A 16621-nucleotide genomic window follows, 5' to 3' on the forward strand; every position below is an offset into this window, starting at 1 on the left:
AACAGCAGTGGGGCTAATTTAGCTGGATATGATTTTCTGCATGAGAAAAGGACAGTAGCTATGGAAGGTGGGGAGAAATTGGTTTCTTAGATGGGGTCCACCCTGCCACATCTGGCAACTGTGACCACCATGTCCCCTGTTTCTGTCAGTGCCCAAAGGAATGATACGAATGATCTTTACAGTAATTAATTCTGCTTCTTTCATCTACTCCCTAGTGACAGAGGGCCACGGAGAGGTGGAAATTAGGCTGCATCTTAACTGCAGTCACTGTGAGATGGACGAGTGCCGTGTTGATCTTGAGACTCAAAAAGTCATTTGCTTTTGTGAGCCAGGCACAGAGCTGGCTGAGGACGGTGTGTCTTGCATAGGTAAGTAGGTGTATGGGATACGCTGCTAGTGTGTGGAACAGAAAATGTGTGGCAAAAATCTAGTTTGGACTGTTAAGACATCCTGAAAGTGTTATCTCTGCTTTCTTAGGACTGGCTTCTGTTGAATGTTACCTTCTTTCCTGCTGGTATATACTGCAGAGTTATTTTCTTAGGATATAGACACATCGGTGCTGAGGAATGGTGCACAGAGCAGCATTGCTGGTTTGCTTTATGGTATATGTTTGGCATACTGGGCAGCACTGAGGAGGGTCAAAGTTTGTGCCTGGTTGTGCTGATGCTCACATTCTGCTCTGAAGTCATGGAATTTTGCGCACTGAAGGAATTTTCCAGCTAAATTTAAATTCCAGGTCAGTCCTCTTAAGAACCAAAAAAATGTACAAGATGAAGGAAAATATAATTCCTGTGGATTTGAACATACAAGGTTCAGGTGCAAAATCTATAAGAAATTCTGCAGGAGAGACCTCTGAGAAAAACTAAAGACAGTGCCTGTACTTGTCTTACTTGAAAAACCAGGTGCTCAGAGCTCCATTACCAGTTTTCCTTCATATTCTTGCCCAGCAATTAGAGCAAGTGACTCCAGGATTTCAGGGTCCCGCTCTCAGCTTTCTCACTGGCGTGGGAAAATTATTGTCTTTTTACTATTCCCATCTGTAAAATGGGTAAAAAGCACAGTCATTTTGCTAGGGTGAAGTAAACCTTAATAGATGATCACTGAATGCCTCGTGGTCCCAAGTGAGGATGCAGCTATGGAATACTTTGTACTACACTTACTGTTATCAGGTTTTTCTCCCTGAATTAGATGCATTTAGAAGATGACATATTGCAGTCCGCCTTCTGCTTTTGCTGTGATTTGGCATTGATAGCAGCACTTTAACCCTGGCAATGTAATGTTCTTTCCACCTCCCCAACCTCCTGCCCCTGTTTTTTATGGTCTTGTTTTCATACCCAGGGAGTGCACGCGGTAATTCATTGATAGCAAACCATCTGTTATAATGGCTTGATATTAACTGAGGGAAGTGAAACAATGAGGTATTAAAGGTCATAGATCCTGAGAACTGATCATGCCAGAGGTTGCTTCTGCACTATAGGAGCAGCTGATGAGTAAATGGAAGAGCAGAAAAATCTGTCTGCAAGGAAGTGGCTGCTTGAAGATAATTTCCAACATGTAATTCCTTCTTCTCCTGTCTCTGTTACAGCTGAGCCGGTGGTTCATCTCCCTCTCTCCTTGGTCTTGTCTGTAGTGACTTCAGCATTGGTGGCTGCTTTAATTTTGGCTTTTTCAGGAATCATGATAGGTGAGTGTTTCTGTGCAAAAGCTATTTTCATATGAGGGCTGGATCTGAGCCGGGGATAACTGGGCCCTGGGAGGCAAAACGATTCAGGTTTTTAGCTACTGCTGTATTTAATAACACCTTCCCACACACAGGCCTTAACTTCAGATTTCAGCCGTCGTTTCTACCACAGTGACCAATGTGAGGAGGTTTCAGTTACTGACTGCATCTTGAAAGAGACAGTATTGCTTGTGTTGTAGTGTACAGCTGCCACTGGTTTTGTCAGAGCTGTTGGTGCTTAATGCCTAAAAGCAGGCTTCCTTATTTCTGTGCCTGTGTACACATTTTGCCTCTTAATGTATGTCATTTAAGCTTGAAATTCTCACACAGGTTCTCCTTTTACAAACTGCTACTTTAGTAGATGTGGGCATTCTTAACATCTTTACATGAAATTCTGAAAGGTGTTTTTCACCCTTTCATTTTCTTATTTTAAACAGTAGCTCACCTGCATTCGTTTGCAAGCAGAATAGATTGGAGTCAAGGAAAAGCAGCCAGGGATTCAAACCACAGCTCAGCCACCTTTCTTTGTCCATGCCGTATATAGTCTGGGGGAGGGGAGGGCTGCCCCCAGAGCAGCAAATGGCAACTAGTAAATTAGGTTTGCACAGCTGTTTCAGTTTTAAGAATTTTGGGAGTTATCAGTTGCACACACATGGTCCTACATGTGTGATTTCTGGCCTGACAGTACTCCTTTAAAATTACTAATTACTTCTCAGGGAGCGGAAGAGTAATCCTCTTTCCATCCAACTAGCCTATCATTGCTATCTCAGGAAGGAGCAGCGATTTAAAGAATCAAAGCAAAAGCAATGAGGAGGAAAATGGAGGACAGGAAGGGTTTGTGGATAGGTCATTGCATCTGTCTGCCTTTGCAAGCGCATGTTTACCCCTTAAATTCTTCCCCTGAGCAACATCTGCTGGAGAAGATGCAATAGCTGTTACCGTCACAGTCTTTGGGCTCAATCCAGCTCCCACAGAAATCAATAGTAAGGGTAATAGTGATTTAACCTCCTCACGATTGGCATCTTGCTTTGAAAAAAATACTGCAATATCAATTACTATTTCAAGGAATATCCACAGGCTGTCTTCTTTCAAGGTGTGATTTCTAATGATGTTTCAGAAGTATCAGTGAAGTGATTCAAGGAATATAACACTACCATAATCTGATTTCAAATGTAGTCCAACTGTTGTTTAGGAACAGAGGAAGTTTTGCAAAATAAGCTGTTTTTATCTACAGTGTCTTATTCTGAGGTAGCAGTTTAGTCCATCCATTTTGAACAATATGATGCTATAATTCATTCCAGGTTTTAGTCACTTCTGCGTGATTTAGAAAAGTTGGTTATACCCCAACTTCCTCAAGTCTGGAACTGGACTCATACTTGGAAGATCCAGTTAAAGTAAACAGAACAAAACAAAAACCTCAGAAATCAGAGATCTCTGCAAGTGAAATCCATTTTACTTCTTCCAAACAGTTTATGAGCAAGCCTGTTTCTTCCTAGGACGTGTAAATCAAAGCTTCCTGAATAACTTCAGTTTCCATTTTCTATCTGTAATTATTTGATGTACAGAAATATGATGGTGTCACTGTCTGGTTTGATTCACTGTAATCTGGCCACACAGTGAATTCCAGTGAGACGTGCTGTATGGCTGCTGTCCTGTTCCAAAGTCAATCTGTGTCTCCGGTTTACTGTGTTCTCCATATTTAGTATATCGTCGGAAGCACCAGGAGCTACAAGCCATGCAGATGGAGTTACAGAGCCCAGAATATAAGCTGAGCAAGCTGCGTACCTCCACTATTATGACAGACTACAATCCCAACTACTGCTTTGCAGGAAAGACCACATCCATTAGTGACCTCAAAGAGGTGCCTCGAAAAAACATCTCCCTCATCCGGTAAATTCATCTTTGCCTTGCCCATGGCTCACACTGCACGCTCACGTGTGCTGGCTGTTTTACACAGATGCAAACTCATGTCTCTGTGCAGGCACGCACAAATTCTCGTGCACTTTTTAGACTCATGCCCCTTTTCATAAGAAAGATGTAAAGCTGCAGGAGTTAGGCTTGTGTGGAGGGGACTAGACTTTGGCAATCTCCTTGACCTTTTTACAGGTGCAGTGTTAGTCTTCAGGGATTATGAGAGGAACTGAAGAGTCATCACCAGTCATTCAGACACATCTTTTGCAGACTGTGTGATTAACAGCCCGTTTCTAGAATTAACTGATTAAATGCTGGGAAGGCTAAGGCTTGTAGGAGGCTCTTTTAAAGTATTTGATGGGATCTTTGGTAAAGACAATGACAACCTCAAGTACCAGAGCAGGAAAAGCAATGGCCTTGAGACTGCCAGACAGTATTAAAAAGACAGGAATATAGAGCCAGCAGAATAATTATGTCTAGATCAGAACTTCTGGAAAGTTCGAGATAGTATTTTAAGAAAAACTTGGAAATTCAGAGTTCTTTCCCACATTGCTCTGCTGCAGGGTACAGTGCATGCCACTTGTGAATGTGACATTACCCTGTTACCACGCAGTTTTACACAAAAAGCCAAGAAGTGGAAGCAGGAGAGCATGGAGGACTAGGGAGCTAATGGCTGGTGCTAAAAAAGATGATGCTCAGAGCAGTCTATGCAGTCTGCAATGTTTTGCTGTCTCTTATCTTATTCCCCCTTACCTGCACATCTTGCTGTACTGCATCTGGAAGTTTCCAGTGTACCCTCTGTTGCTGCTACCTTTGTCACTTGGGCTCTGAAAGGAATTTTGAAGTGTGGCAAGCTGCAGGGAGCAGAGGATACAGCTGGGAATTAATAAAGGCAGGGAGGCTGAACTTTTTGGGAAGAGGGTGAGTTATGAGCTGTAGAGATCTGTTTTATGCCCTCAGCTTGTAATAAGTTGGTCAGGCATAGCCAAGAATAGCGTCTCAAGCTGATACCTGCAAAATGTTATTAAAAGAAGTGGTTGAGTCACAGGCAACGCAAGTCCTCGCTGTGATTTCACTGCCTGGACTGGTCTTTATCCTGGCAAAACTATAGACAGAGCTTATGCAACAATAGAGCAGATTGCCCTTAGCAGCACCTGTTTGAACAGACAGGAGGCCACAGCCCATGCAAAAGCAATCCGCCAATAGGCCAGAGAACAGAATCAGCATGGCTTTCAGGCCAAGCCTGGCTCTGCCAGCAAAGTGCATATTGTAGAAGTGAGCCTTATTAAGAACCTTTTACCCAGGCCAAGATGCAGGAATTTCTCTTAAAAGAGGCTCACACTACCTATTGCCCAGTGTGCATCCCATGCAGGTTTAAGAGGGACTCAAGATCTGGGATGCAGCCTCGGTCTCTGCCAGAGTTCGCTGTCGTTATGACATGCCACGTTTGTGGTGTAGTGGTTGTTGTACCATTTAACTTAACGTTAAGCAAGTGAAAGCTGAATAGACGGGTATGCAAAATCTGTATCATAAGGACATAGGACAGGATCTGTTGTGTGATTACTTTAATTCCTTTCTCTTTTTTTTCTTGTACCCTTATTCAAAATAAAACTGTAATTTTCATAATATGATCAGTGCCAGAAACGATTCTCAGCATGAATTCCTAGAGCTGAGTGCTTTACAAAGCACTGTCATCACCATTTACTAGCTAAGGTACTTACCCAGAATCAAAAAATAAATCAGGAAAAGATACTTGGTTTAGAATTCAGGTCCTTTGAGAACCATTGTGCTTCCTAGTTTCTTGTTCAATGTTTTCTTTAATGGTGATGCATAAACATCATGGGAACTGTTAATGTGTTCAGGGTGTGGGAACACCAAGACTTAAGACCTATCTTTATTGACCTGTTTTGGAGCGCCTACCTCTAGAGCACTGATGCCAAAGCTGTAGAAGAGAGCTATCTGTTACGCGCTGCAGTGCCGGCAGCTTGATGTCACTGGGGACCGTTCACTTTTGGGGATTGCTTTCCCTACCAATGAAATACGTTGTCAGTCCAGGAAAGATCACATCAAGGGTCTGGTCCCCTGTATAGCGTGAGGAGTGGTATCGTCAGTGTCTATATCCAGTTCTCCCTGATTCACTACCATGAAAATTGTGAGCCCGTTCTGTGAGCTGTGACCACAGTGTTATAATGTGTTCTCTGTAGTAAAACCTTCTTGTCTTCTCTGGTCTGTCCAGGGGTTTGGGCCACGGAGCCTTTGGTGAGGTATATGAAGGTCAGGTGGCAGGGATCCCCAGCGACCCCACTCCCTTGCAGGTGGCTGTGAAAGTAAGTGACAGTGTATGAGTTATCATGATGGTTTCATGCACTTTTCACCCAGGAGTCCCAATGCATTATAAAAATGAAGATGAATTATGCGTTACTGTAGTACTGAAGGATGCGGCTAGAAAGGTTGCTGCTCTGTTGCAGCACTTTAATCCATCATAGCGATGATACAGCTTGTAGCAAATGGGCTTCTGCGACTATTAAAAGGGTCTGCAAGTAGTAAATGGGCAAAGATTCCCATGCAGCTGCAGTAGACTGCAAGTATGAGAAATAAATCCATCCTCTGTCCGTCCTCCATATGCTGCGCCTGGTGTGGTAATCTGTCCAAAGCCTTTGAGTCAGAGGCCAAAAGTCTTCACAGGGCCACGAGCAGCTGGCACATATGTCAAGGAGCCTGCAGGCAGGAGGTGGCTGGTTTTCCAGGGATCTCACCACTCCATTACAGGGTGGGTACATACTGGATGTGAAGCTAAATCCTAAGAGACCCTGGTAGGGTTCTCCAGGCCTTCAGCAGCCTAGCTAGCTTGCTTTCTCCTAGAGGTTACGTAGCAGCACAGTCCTACGGCTGGTGATAGTTCACAGTCTTGCTGGGAGGTAGGAGTATTGAACTGTCAGAGAGCTCAGGGACTGTGGTCTCGTTCCTCGTCCTCTATACGGCAGAGTCCCGTAGGTTGAGCGCTGTTCCCTATGCACTCCGGGCTATTTCCTTTGCTGGGAGGAGGAGCACAGTGGCACTGATGGGCCGTGTGTTCTGATATTGACCTTTCAACAGGCTTCCCAATCTAGTTTAATAATGGACTAGCTATTATCTTAGAGTGAGGTCTCTTTAGAGAAACAAGGATTGCTGCAGACAATGTTAGTGCTTTTGTGCCAGGTGTTCTACCGCTGTAAGTTTAAACATCTCCTTGTCAACCTGTTCTTTCTTTTTCAGACATTGCCAGAAGTGTGTTCAGAGCAAGACGAGCTGGACTTCCTCATGGAAGCTCTTATTATTAGGTGTGTATGAGTAAGATGAACAGCGCTTGTGTAGGCTAGAAAAGCCCAGCACTGTAAAGAAGGTGCTTTGAGAGGCAATGTCCACGCAATGCATCTATACAGTAGTTTCAGCATACGGCTGTCAGTATTTTACAGAAGACAGGCATTGCCATCCTCTTCTGTTCTTACAGATGAAGAGGCACCAGATGATCAAGGGCTAAATTTTCAAGAGAGTCCACACCGGTTTTTGTTATCCAAAGGGAAAATCTTTAGGCCCAGCTTTCAGAATTGATTATAGGATCCTTTGATTTCTCTTAGAAATCAGAACATGTGGTAAAAACAAACCTTAGCAGTTTGGGTTTGACTAGTCAAAGCTAACAGATTGCATTGATTTAATGCTGCTGTCACGTCACATTTCAGTGGCGTCCTAGAATCCTAGAAATAGTGGCGTCTAGAGTCCTAGAATCCGTGGAAATAGTTTCCCATCACATTGAAGTGTGGAAAAATAGGGAAGTAGTAGAGACTAGACCTTGAGGAATATCCCCTACATAAGCAGGTCCCTGTGTCAGTGTACTCTGCCCTAGCCCAGATTCTGCCCCTTGGATAGGGAACTTAGGAGCAGAATTTTCTCTGTTTATTAGACATTCTTTGCTTCCAATGGCCCACGAGTCTTGCTGTAGCCCAAAAAGGATACAGAATATAGGAAGAGGAAAAGCAGGCAAAAGCCACTCCTTCCCCACCTCTGTTTCTGCACTTATGCAGACAGCCACAGAGTGCAGGGCTAGCGCTTTAGCTTTATCCAGTTACCCTACCTTTGAGATTTGTTGCTTTCTGAAAAAAAAAATAAAACCCAGACCAAAACCGACAAACATACCCCACAGCAAAACATTTTGATTCTTTTCTGCAATTCTGCTTTTTGGATCAAAGTTCCTTCGTAACTGAGTCTCCCTGTCTCCACAGCAAGTTCAACCACCAGAATATCGTGCGTTGTATTGGGGTGAGCTTGCAGGCACTGCCGCGTTTCATCCTGCTGGAGCTCATGGCTGGAGGTGACCTGAAATCATTCCTGAGAGAGACACGGCCTAGACCGGTAAGAAAAGAGAAAATTGAATTTTATTCAGTAAGCTACTGCCACAAGGTAAATACATAACTATAAAAGAGCTGATCCATGCAGCTACTGTTTCCTGGCATTTTAGAGGGTCTGAAAATTTCTGTTGCTAGACCACCACTATGGGGACAGCACACGGATGTATAGGGGACAGCTGCTGCTGGGGTTATGCAGAGGTTCCTCATCCCTGGGCTTCGCTAGATAGCATTGCAGATATTATCTAAAGAAGGAACGAAATCAAAGTTTAAGAAAAAAGAAGTTAAACTTTACTCCTCCACTCCTCACACCATCTGGGGGCAGGTTGGGTGGAAGTGTTGAGCTAGTAATGATAAATCCATTATTTAAACTGCTGATCAGGTGCATTTCCGTGGATAACTGTTTGACTTAGGCAAGGAGAGAATCCAGGCTGGAGCTGTTGACTTAACAGCAAATATCTTTAGTCCAGAGTTTTAAAGATTTTCCCACTGAAATCAGCATCAATAGCAAATGACATTCAGTTGGAAATGTGTGAGAAATACATTATGACTTTGAGAGAGAAATCGGTATTTCAGAAGAATAGTTTGCTCGGAGTCCCTGGAACAGAAAGGCACCCAGATGTTGTTGAAGTTTAGCACCAGGACCCAGCTTCATGCTTTGTCTCTATGTTTCTTTGACACAGGGCAAAATGCTGGATTTTATCAGTACAGGAGAGACACAAATTGGCTGTAACAGAAAGAAATAAGATACTTCCTCGAGGCATCTGGAAACAGATCAGTTTTGTATTTTTTCCTTGCAGTCTGGTTTTCAGACATCTAAAATGGTCTGTGTTGCTCAGGAGCACCAGTCTTGGATAAGTTGCAGTGAAGTGGCTCCTGCCTGACTAAGAAGGCTAAACACCCAGAAAGTCAAGATGTTTGAAATCTGAGCAAGCAGCTTTTATAAATTGAGGTTGGTTTTCTGTAGCACCTGGAGATGCTCTTGTCAGTTTGTACAAATGGACTGAACTTGGTGGTAGGTGAATGAGGAAATTCATGTTCAGCGTGGGCTCTGCTGTCACCCAGTACCCAGCAAAATGGCAGGGGCAGGGGGTGCTGTCTGGTAGGTGCTTTGCTCAGAACTGCCAGGATAGGCTGTGCTAGGTGTGAAGTGCCAGGTGAAACAGGATGGTGTAGGGCAAGGGTATCCATCACTTTGCAATGGAAACATCTTTTGGGCTCATTAAGTTAAGAGAAGCCAGCTCAGTAATGATCAGGGTCTTGTGAGGAAGCACAGAATACATTAGTCCTGAACAGCAGGACTTCAGTACCTACTTGCAGTAAAATGAACCAGTTGCTTTTCTACTTAATATTTGTAAGATGTCTTGCCTGCCCCCCCCCCCCCCCCCCTTAATCTTTATAGGATGCAGTCATGGGAGCCTTCTGATCCGAATTGTTCCTTTCTGTTTGCCCCTACCCCAGTCATGAGTTCTTCCTTGCGTGCCAGGGTTTCCATTGCTGTTAGCGGTAGCTCTGTGCAACCCCAGTGACAGCTACGTCAGAAGAGGTGGATGGTTCACTCCAGGCACCGCATACATTATTTTTCCTAGGTATTTCTCTTTCTCCCTTCACAGTCTCTCCTTCCTTTCCTCTTCTTTCCTTGTCTTTCCTGAGCTGTTTGAGTTTACCTGAGACTGACCATAACTACTACTACACAGAGGGCTGTTCCCAGCACCTTGAAGATCCTCCCCTATTCCTGTGTTTTTAACTTGCTCCCAGGACTGAAGCAGACCTAGGACTGCTGCTGCTGCTGTTTCCTGCTCTGTCCCTGTCACACTTTGGGAAAGCAGATGGCTTCAGTGCGGACGGGCAGTTGCAAGCTGGAGCTGATTCAGATAAACAGCTTCCAGCCCCTCTTTAACAGCTGGGTGAATGTGGACAGCCTGACTGTGTGCAGACACAGATCTACACGTTTCTGCTCCACTTCTGACTCCTCCCTTCCCCTTGCCTTGCCCTGCTTCTGCTACTATCCCATGTGGCAGCTACTTTGCAAGAATGACAGGGTAATTCATTGCCTGGCTGCCAGGGCAGCTTATGAGGGGCTAATGGCACCTGTGAGCGCTGAGAAATCAGCCTCTGGTGCAGGTGTTTGAGTGCTGGCTCTGAGACTGATTGATGAGAGACGTGTGCGGGGCGTTGTGCTCTGTGAGGTCTGGGATCCAGCTGTGGAAATGGATTTACCCTCTGTGTACAGTTGAGGTGTGACAAAGTCTCTCAACATAAAGCCCACGGCTCAGCACTGCTGGACGTACCTTTGCACTGCTCTTAATGAACCCTGAGCTGCTTTGTCCCTCCTATTGCCCGTTCGAGGAAGACAGGCAGAAGGAAGGCATAGCGGACTGGACCTCTAGTTTTGCAGGCCCATTAAAGGGAAGGAAAGACAAGGGACAGTGCAGGGAAACAGGCTTTGATGAGCTTTGCTTCCAACAGGAATTAGTAGAACACACAAGACCTTGCTGACTGACTCAGTAACAGAGGTGCACTGCTTACGGTGCAGTATGCGCAGTATAAATTACTGTTATCATTTCCCCTTGGGTTTTTTCCATTTTTGTATTTTTCAGCTGATTTCCTTACTACCTTGTCTTTCCCACCTACTTCTGCTTTCAACCTGATTGCAAGAGAGAGATTTAAGTGTTCATTCTGTACCTTCTTTCCCCCATTGCTCTCCCTACTTCCCTGCCAGTAACTTCCAATTCATTTGCCAGTTTCAGTCAAATTTAACAGAGGTGCAAAAGGCATTAACTTGGCATTAATTCTAAGGCCTCAGGAAAAAGAAAGCACCACGCTAGAGTAACCACCAAGCAAAACAGTTGCCTTGTTTGGCTTGCCACTGTCCAGCAAGAACATGTGTGACTTGGAGCAAGACACACACAGCATGCTGCCACACGCCCAGCCACTGAAAAGCGTGGAAGGGAGCAGCGGGAATGGTGGAGAAGGTGAGGCAAGGGAAGAGGGAACTTAAGACATGGCAAGGGATGTGAAATGGGAAGTTAGAGCTACTGCAGGAGGTATCAGGACATGGGATCCAACTTAATGGGAGATCAAGATGCTGCCAGCCCAGGTTATTGTATGTTACTCACCTGTGTTCTTCATGTAAATAATGAAAGCAATGGTTAGCCAGCATGTAATGATTTTTCTGGACTCTAAGCAAGAATGATCGTATGTGTAAGCCAAATGTTCATCCAGCATCACTGATACAATGCCAATAACTCTTGTGGAATAGTCTCAGTTTATGCCAGCCAGGTCTACTCCATAAGCTTCAGATTCATACTTCTCCATGGGTCCAGGGTTTACAACCCTGAAGGGTTTCTGTGTTCCAGTTCTAATAAAATTCCACATCTATTACCCCTTCCCCCTCATCTGGAGAGAGGCAGTCTGGTAGATTCAGAGGCGCCTGGAATTGGAGCCTTTGCTCATTACGGGCATTGCAGAGTTGTCCGTTCTGGGAAGTTCCGTGCTGGTCTTTCTCACACATAGCACAGCAATCAAAGAACAGCTCTGGAAGATAAATTGTATGTGGATAAATGATTCCCCTGCTTTGTGCTTTGCAGCCTGTTGCACAGAGCAGTGATTACACTGAACAATACACAGAATTTCATTCACCTTTAGCAAGATTCAGCCTTGTACAGGGAGTTGTGACAGTGGTGCTTCCAGCGTGCCCGCTGCTCTGAGAGGCGGTGCACTGCAGCTGGCATTGTCCATTCATCTGGGCAGCAAAAGCCATAAAGTGAATCCTTGGGTGTCTCAAGGCTGCTCCCCTTGCAAAATGAATCCCAAACCTCCATTTCTCAAACAAATTACTTGGCTAAATTGCCCTTGGCTGGGCAGTCACATCTGTTTTAAGACTATGGAAGGTAGAAGGAATTCATCCAAGGAGGGGGTAGGAAGGGAAAAAAGGAAAAAAGAGAAAAAAGCTACAGTGTTCAGATCAGCTTGTAGCTTCAGCTGACTGCCTTGCAGTACAGCTCAGGTCTGGCATCGATTGCACAGTAAAGAATTGGGCTTTTTACTGGATTTTCACTTCAGGTTTCTGACCTTTGCTCAGAAGAGGAGAAAATGGGTAGACTGAGATATTAATTTCCCTTTGGTTATGCCCTGGAAGGGAGAAAGAAAGCATCTGCATCCTTTCTTACTGTAGCCGTCTTGTGTAGCTGGTGAGTCACTGTAACTCATAGAAGTAAAAAAGATTAGTCCCCTTCCCCACAAAAGGGGCAAGGGTGGAGAGGCTTTACGTTTCCAGGAAATGGTTACTCTACAAAAAGAAAGGCTTAGGGGAAGATGCAGTCCAGTGTTTTAAAGGATCAGTTAAGTATATATATGCAATGCATGATATTGCATAAATAATAAAATACAGGCAGGTGGTACATAGTCACAAACGATTTTGTTTTATGGCACTGCACTGAAAAAAACCCAGGCTTTCTTCACACGGAGATGCAGCATTTTTCAATTATTTCATTAGTCAAATACTGAGGCCAGGTTTTCCCTAATCTCTTCAGAAGACATTAAGACTTTTTAGGTTTTACCAGCCGACGCTCACTGATTAACTACTGGCTGCTACCTGCTGCAGAGCCTGGACTTATTTCCAGTCCCAGGTAGCAGTGGTTTAGGTCAGGTGGCATGGCCAGCACAGCATCGCTTCAGTCCGGAGGTCTGTTCCATCCCAACAGACGGGCTGGCAGAGCCAGCAGTCCCTGTCACTGGAGAGCCTGTGCTGGGTTGTGCACTGCTGGGGAGGCCCACGGGCAGGCGTGCCTTTTGGGCACAGTGGTAGGAGTCATATGAGAGAGCTGGAGGGTGGGATAGGCTTGTTTGGTCCAGTAACTAAGGCTCATAAACACTTTGCTAGCAAATGGCTGCTGTGGAATAAAGCAGTCGCTGCCACCCAGTTGTTCGTCTTCACCCCACGAGCAGCAGCGATTTCCTCCTCCCCCAGGGGACTGGCCGCAGGGCTCACTGATTCACACCTCAGTGCACAAGCTGATGGTTTGGCTTCAGAGGCTGGCAAACACGAGCCAGTGCTAAGCCTGCCCTTTTCACTAAAGCATCTGGCTCCTTCTGGCAAGGGCTGTAGACTTCATCAGAGGGGCAGGAACAAGAAGTTGGCAGCCCGAGTCTTCCATAGCCGTTGGCTACACAAACCTGTGTCAGCGCTCTGAGGGGCAAGATAAAACCTACACAGATGTGGAGGAGGGAAAAAGCAAATGTGACTCATGCCGTTACACAAAATGTCATTCTCATTGTTTAAGGTGACTCTAGAGAGGAGCTAGCAATAATACAGAGAAACGGAGTGAGGACCAGTTCAGGTTACAGATCTCCTTAAAAATCATGCAGAAAATTGAGTATCATCTCCCATGAGAACCGGGGGAAATTCCTACAGGGGCATCCCAATGGAGTTGGAAAGTCAGATCCAGCTGTTCTGATTCTGTCCCTGGGATTTGGGTGACATGGTGCTTGCACGTCCTTTGTATAGTTCATGGATATGAACTCTCTCTTGTGCATTTTTGTAATCCCTTTGTATAATCTGAGCTGTCACTTGTTGGAGAGTTCCCAGTGCTGTATTGGTGATGAATCATGCCATGTCCTTGTTTTTAACCCACTTCTGTCCCTTGTCTTTTGGTAGAATCAGCCCTCCTCCCTTTCCATGCTGGACTTGCTCCACGTGGCTCGTGACATTGCTTGTGGGTGTCAGTACCTGGAGGAGAACCACTTCATTCACAGGTAGGTGACCACGTCTGTGTCAGCACGGGCATGACTTGCATCCAGGCCAACACCAACGCGTAATGCCCTGCTTAGTATGTTTATGTCCTGCTGCACTCTAGTGGCTGGATACCTCTAAACAAGGTAGCTAAAATCCGAATAATAGAAGTAATTAACAGAAAATCTCCTCTATATCAGGTTGCAGAGGTCCATAGCTTTACCAAAGATCCTGAGCTCTGTCTCGGTGCCTGCCGTGTGCAGCCTGTTTGGCTACTCTGCGAACAGAAGCACAGTCTCGTGACAGAAGTCCTCAAAGCTCTCCCCATCACGCATTCTGCTTAGTGCCCTTCTGCTCATTCTGAAACCCTTTCCTTCTCCCTCTTGAAGAGCAGCTGTACAAGTACAGAAGTGCAACACCCCGTCACTGTTGTTACCTGCTCCTGCGGAACGGAGTGTTTGGCAAGTGACTAAAATTCTGCCCATTGAGCAGAGATGAGGAGAGAGGGACTGTAGTTCACTCTTCTAGAAGAGTTACCCACCGGGTCTGCTGCCGTGGTGGTCAGACCTCAGGGCTCATTTCAGCACAGCAGAGGTGGAGCTGGAGCTTCAGCTGCGTACACAGATTCAGGCCTATACCTTTAGTCTTCCTGACTCTGACCGTACGACAGCTGTTTGGCAGGATTTGAACAAGCACACTAGGAACAGGTCAGGGGATCATCTCCCACGCAGCTTGATACTGGGACCATCACTGAAATCAGTCCCATCGCGTGCGACTCCTCAGAGACTTAAAAATACCTCCTGGGGTGAAGGGAGGCTCACGGGAGACCCAGCCTTTCACTGGCAGATGCGATGTGAAGTTGAAAGAGGAAATGTTAAGGAGCAGAACTGCTCCTGCTCTTGGGGTAGACTGGAATTTGGGACATCACTAGTTATCCATAAACACTGACTTTTCTGGCTGCTGTGGGCTCTCTGCAGCTCAGGAATGTAGATACTATTCTTTGTTTTCTCTTTGGCTTGTGGAATTGTCGAATGATTAAGTGGTTCTTCTCTTTCTGTTGCTTTTCTTCCTATTCCTTGTAGGGATATTGCTGCCAGGAACTGCCTCCTTACCTGTCGAGGGCCTGGGAGAGTGGCTAAAATTGGAGACTTTGGAATGGCCCGGGATATATACAGGTAGCAGAGCTAAGCCCGGGGTCTCCACAGGTGGAAGCTCACTAAAGTAAGCAGTGTTTGTGCAGGAGAGCAGGCTGGCGTGCTGCTTGCCTAACCCTAGCAAGGCGAGTGTGGAGAGATCCCACCCTGATGGATCCCAGCTCGTGCTTTTTTTGGTGTTTGCCATCACCTATAATCAACCGGTGCTCTGGAGACTTTTCCCACTCCTGAGGGCTTTCTTCTGGGTAATGAAGTCTGATGGTCATAGAAGGTGTTTTCCCTCCCTCTTACACTCTGTCCTCAGTTTCTTGTCTTTACTTTCTGCAACTGAATGGCCCTTTTGTTGACGTGCCCTTTTGTTTTGTCGTCCCAAATCATTCTGAGTTTAATCTCTCTTCTTGATACCACCCCTGCCCCTTTGGTTTGGATTCATCGGTAAATCTCCTTGATTTACTGCAGATAAAGGAGGAAGGTGCAGAGGAAGGTCAGGAAAATGTAATCACCAAACTGGAATTCAGCCAGGACGCAGGGTTAACTACTCTGCTCTTGCAAGAAGTGCCAGAAAGTCTTTAATGACCACAAGTAGTCAGGGCTGCAGTTTGATACCTTATATTCCAGATAGCGCCTCCAGAAGCGCAGCGCTGTGTCCTGCTGTGCTGAGGAATTGATCTGCCTCTGACTCGAGAAAGGAATGCCTTGTACTCGGTCACCTGCGCTGTTTATTCCAGTGCATTGCCTTCTATTTTTCCTGCCTGGAGATTCTCCTGTGCAATTAGTAAGCCAGGCCCGGCTCTGCTTAGCTTGAGATCTTGACAGTTTTGCAGCCTGGGGTGATGCAAGCAGAGTTCTACCTTCAAAAACCCAAGTGTATCATTAGAGCTTCTTCCCCCGCCACCCCCCCACCCCACCCCCGCCTCCCTTGGCAAAGCGCTCCCACTCTGCCCCGCTGTCAGATGGACTCTGCTGGGACAAAGTAGCATCTGTCACAGTCACACAACGAGCAGAACCGACTGCCAAGATGAATGCTTTGGTGCTAAGTTTTCAAAGGTGCCTTTGAAGTTTGCACATGTTTCTGTGTCCAGGAAAATCCTTTGGATGCTCAGGCTGTGGAGTTACGAACAGTGATACCAGCTTGCGTGAGCAGCCTCCTGCAGCTGCCCGCACAGGATTTGGGGCTTGCGGGTTTGATTTTAAATGACGACACTAAAGACTAATTCCTGTCTCAGGAGCACGGGAGGTGGGTTTTGTACCACTGCCCCAGCTCTAACAGCCAAGCATCCTCTCCACCGAGCTCCTCATTCTTACAGAGGGGTTGGGATTTCACTCTCAGTGCTTTAGACTGGGTACCTGTGGGACAGGCTTTGTTTATTTTTGGTGGGGAAGCTCAAGGTGACCACTTGTGAGGTGAGGTGGAGATCCTGCTGTGGCTGGGAAGAGCAGCAGGACAGCGCTGCCAGAGGCAGTTCACCATGTGAGTAATTCACTAGGGTGTGCACACAGCTAAGGGTGACTTGGGCTCACCAGCTCAGGCCTCAGGTGAGGTGGATCAGGGCAGTCCTTCCACAGCCTGCCCATTTCCACCGGGTTTGGGAGAAGGAACAGGTCTCCAGCATTTTCTCTGCCATGCTGTTTAGCCTAAATTAGTCTCTCCTCTGGCTCATGGTTTTAATATTTGTAATTTTAAAAATCCCCAGTTAATGGCATTTTCTGAATTCTTGGC

At 45.9% G+C, this 16621-nt stretch overlaps 1 protein-coding gene across 1 annotated transcript in view; it reads left to right on the top strand.

Moving 5' to 3' along the window:
- ALK (ALK receptor tyrosine kinase) overlaps window positions 1-16621 on the top strand; it is a 322686-nt gene that overhangs the window by 293809 nt on the left and 12256 nt on the right. The window contains 8 exon segments of the mRNA XM_037405275.1: window positions 216-368; window positions 1586-1684; window positions 3424-3610; window positions 5868-5958; window positions 6887-6951; window positions 7891-8020; window positions 13673-13770; window positions 14830-14922. Coding sequence (XP_037261172.1) covers window positions 216-368; window positions 1586-1684; window positions 3424-3610; window positions 5868-5958; window positions 6887-6951; window positions 7891-8020; window positions 13673-13770; window positions 14830-14922 — 916 coding nt within the window.

This window comes from Falco rusticolus, chromosome 12 (genome assembly GCF_015220075.1).
Source record: "Falco rusticolus isolate bFalRus1 chromosome 12, bFalRus1.pri, whole genome shotgun sequence".
NCBI classification, from domain to species: Eukaryota; Metazoa; Chordata; class Aves; order Falconiformes; family Falconidae; genus Falco; species Falco rusticolus.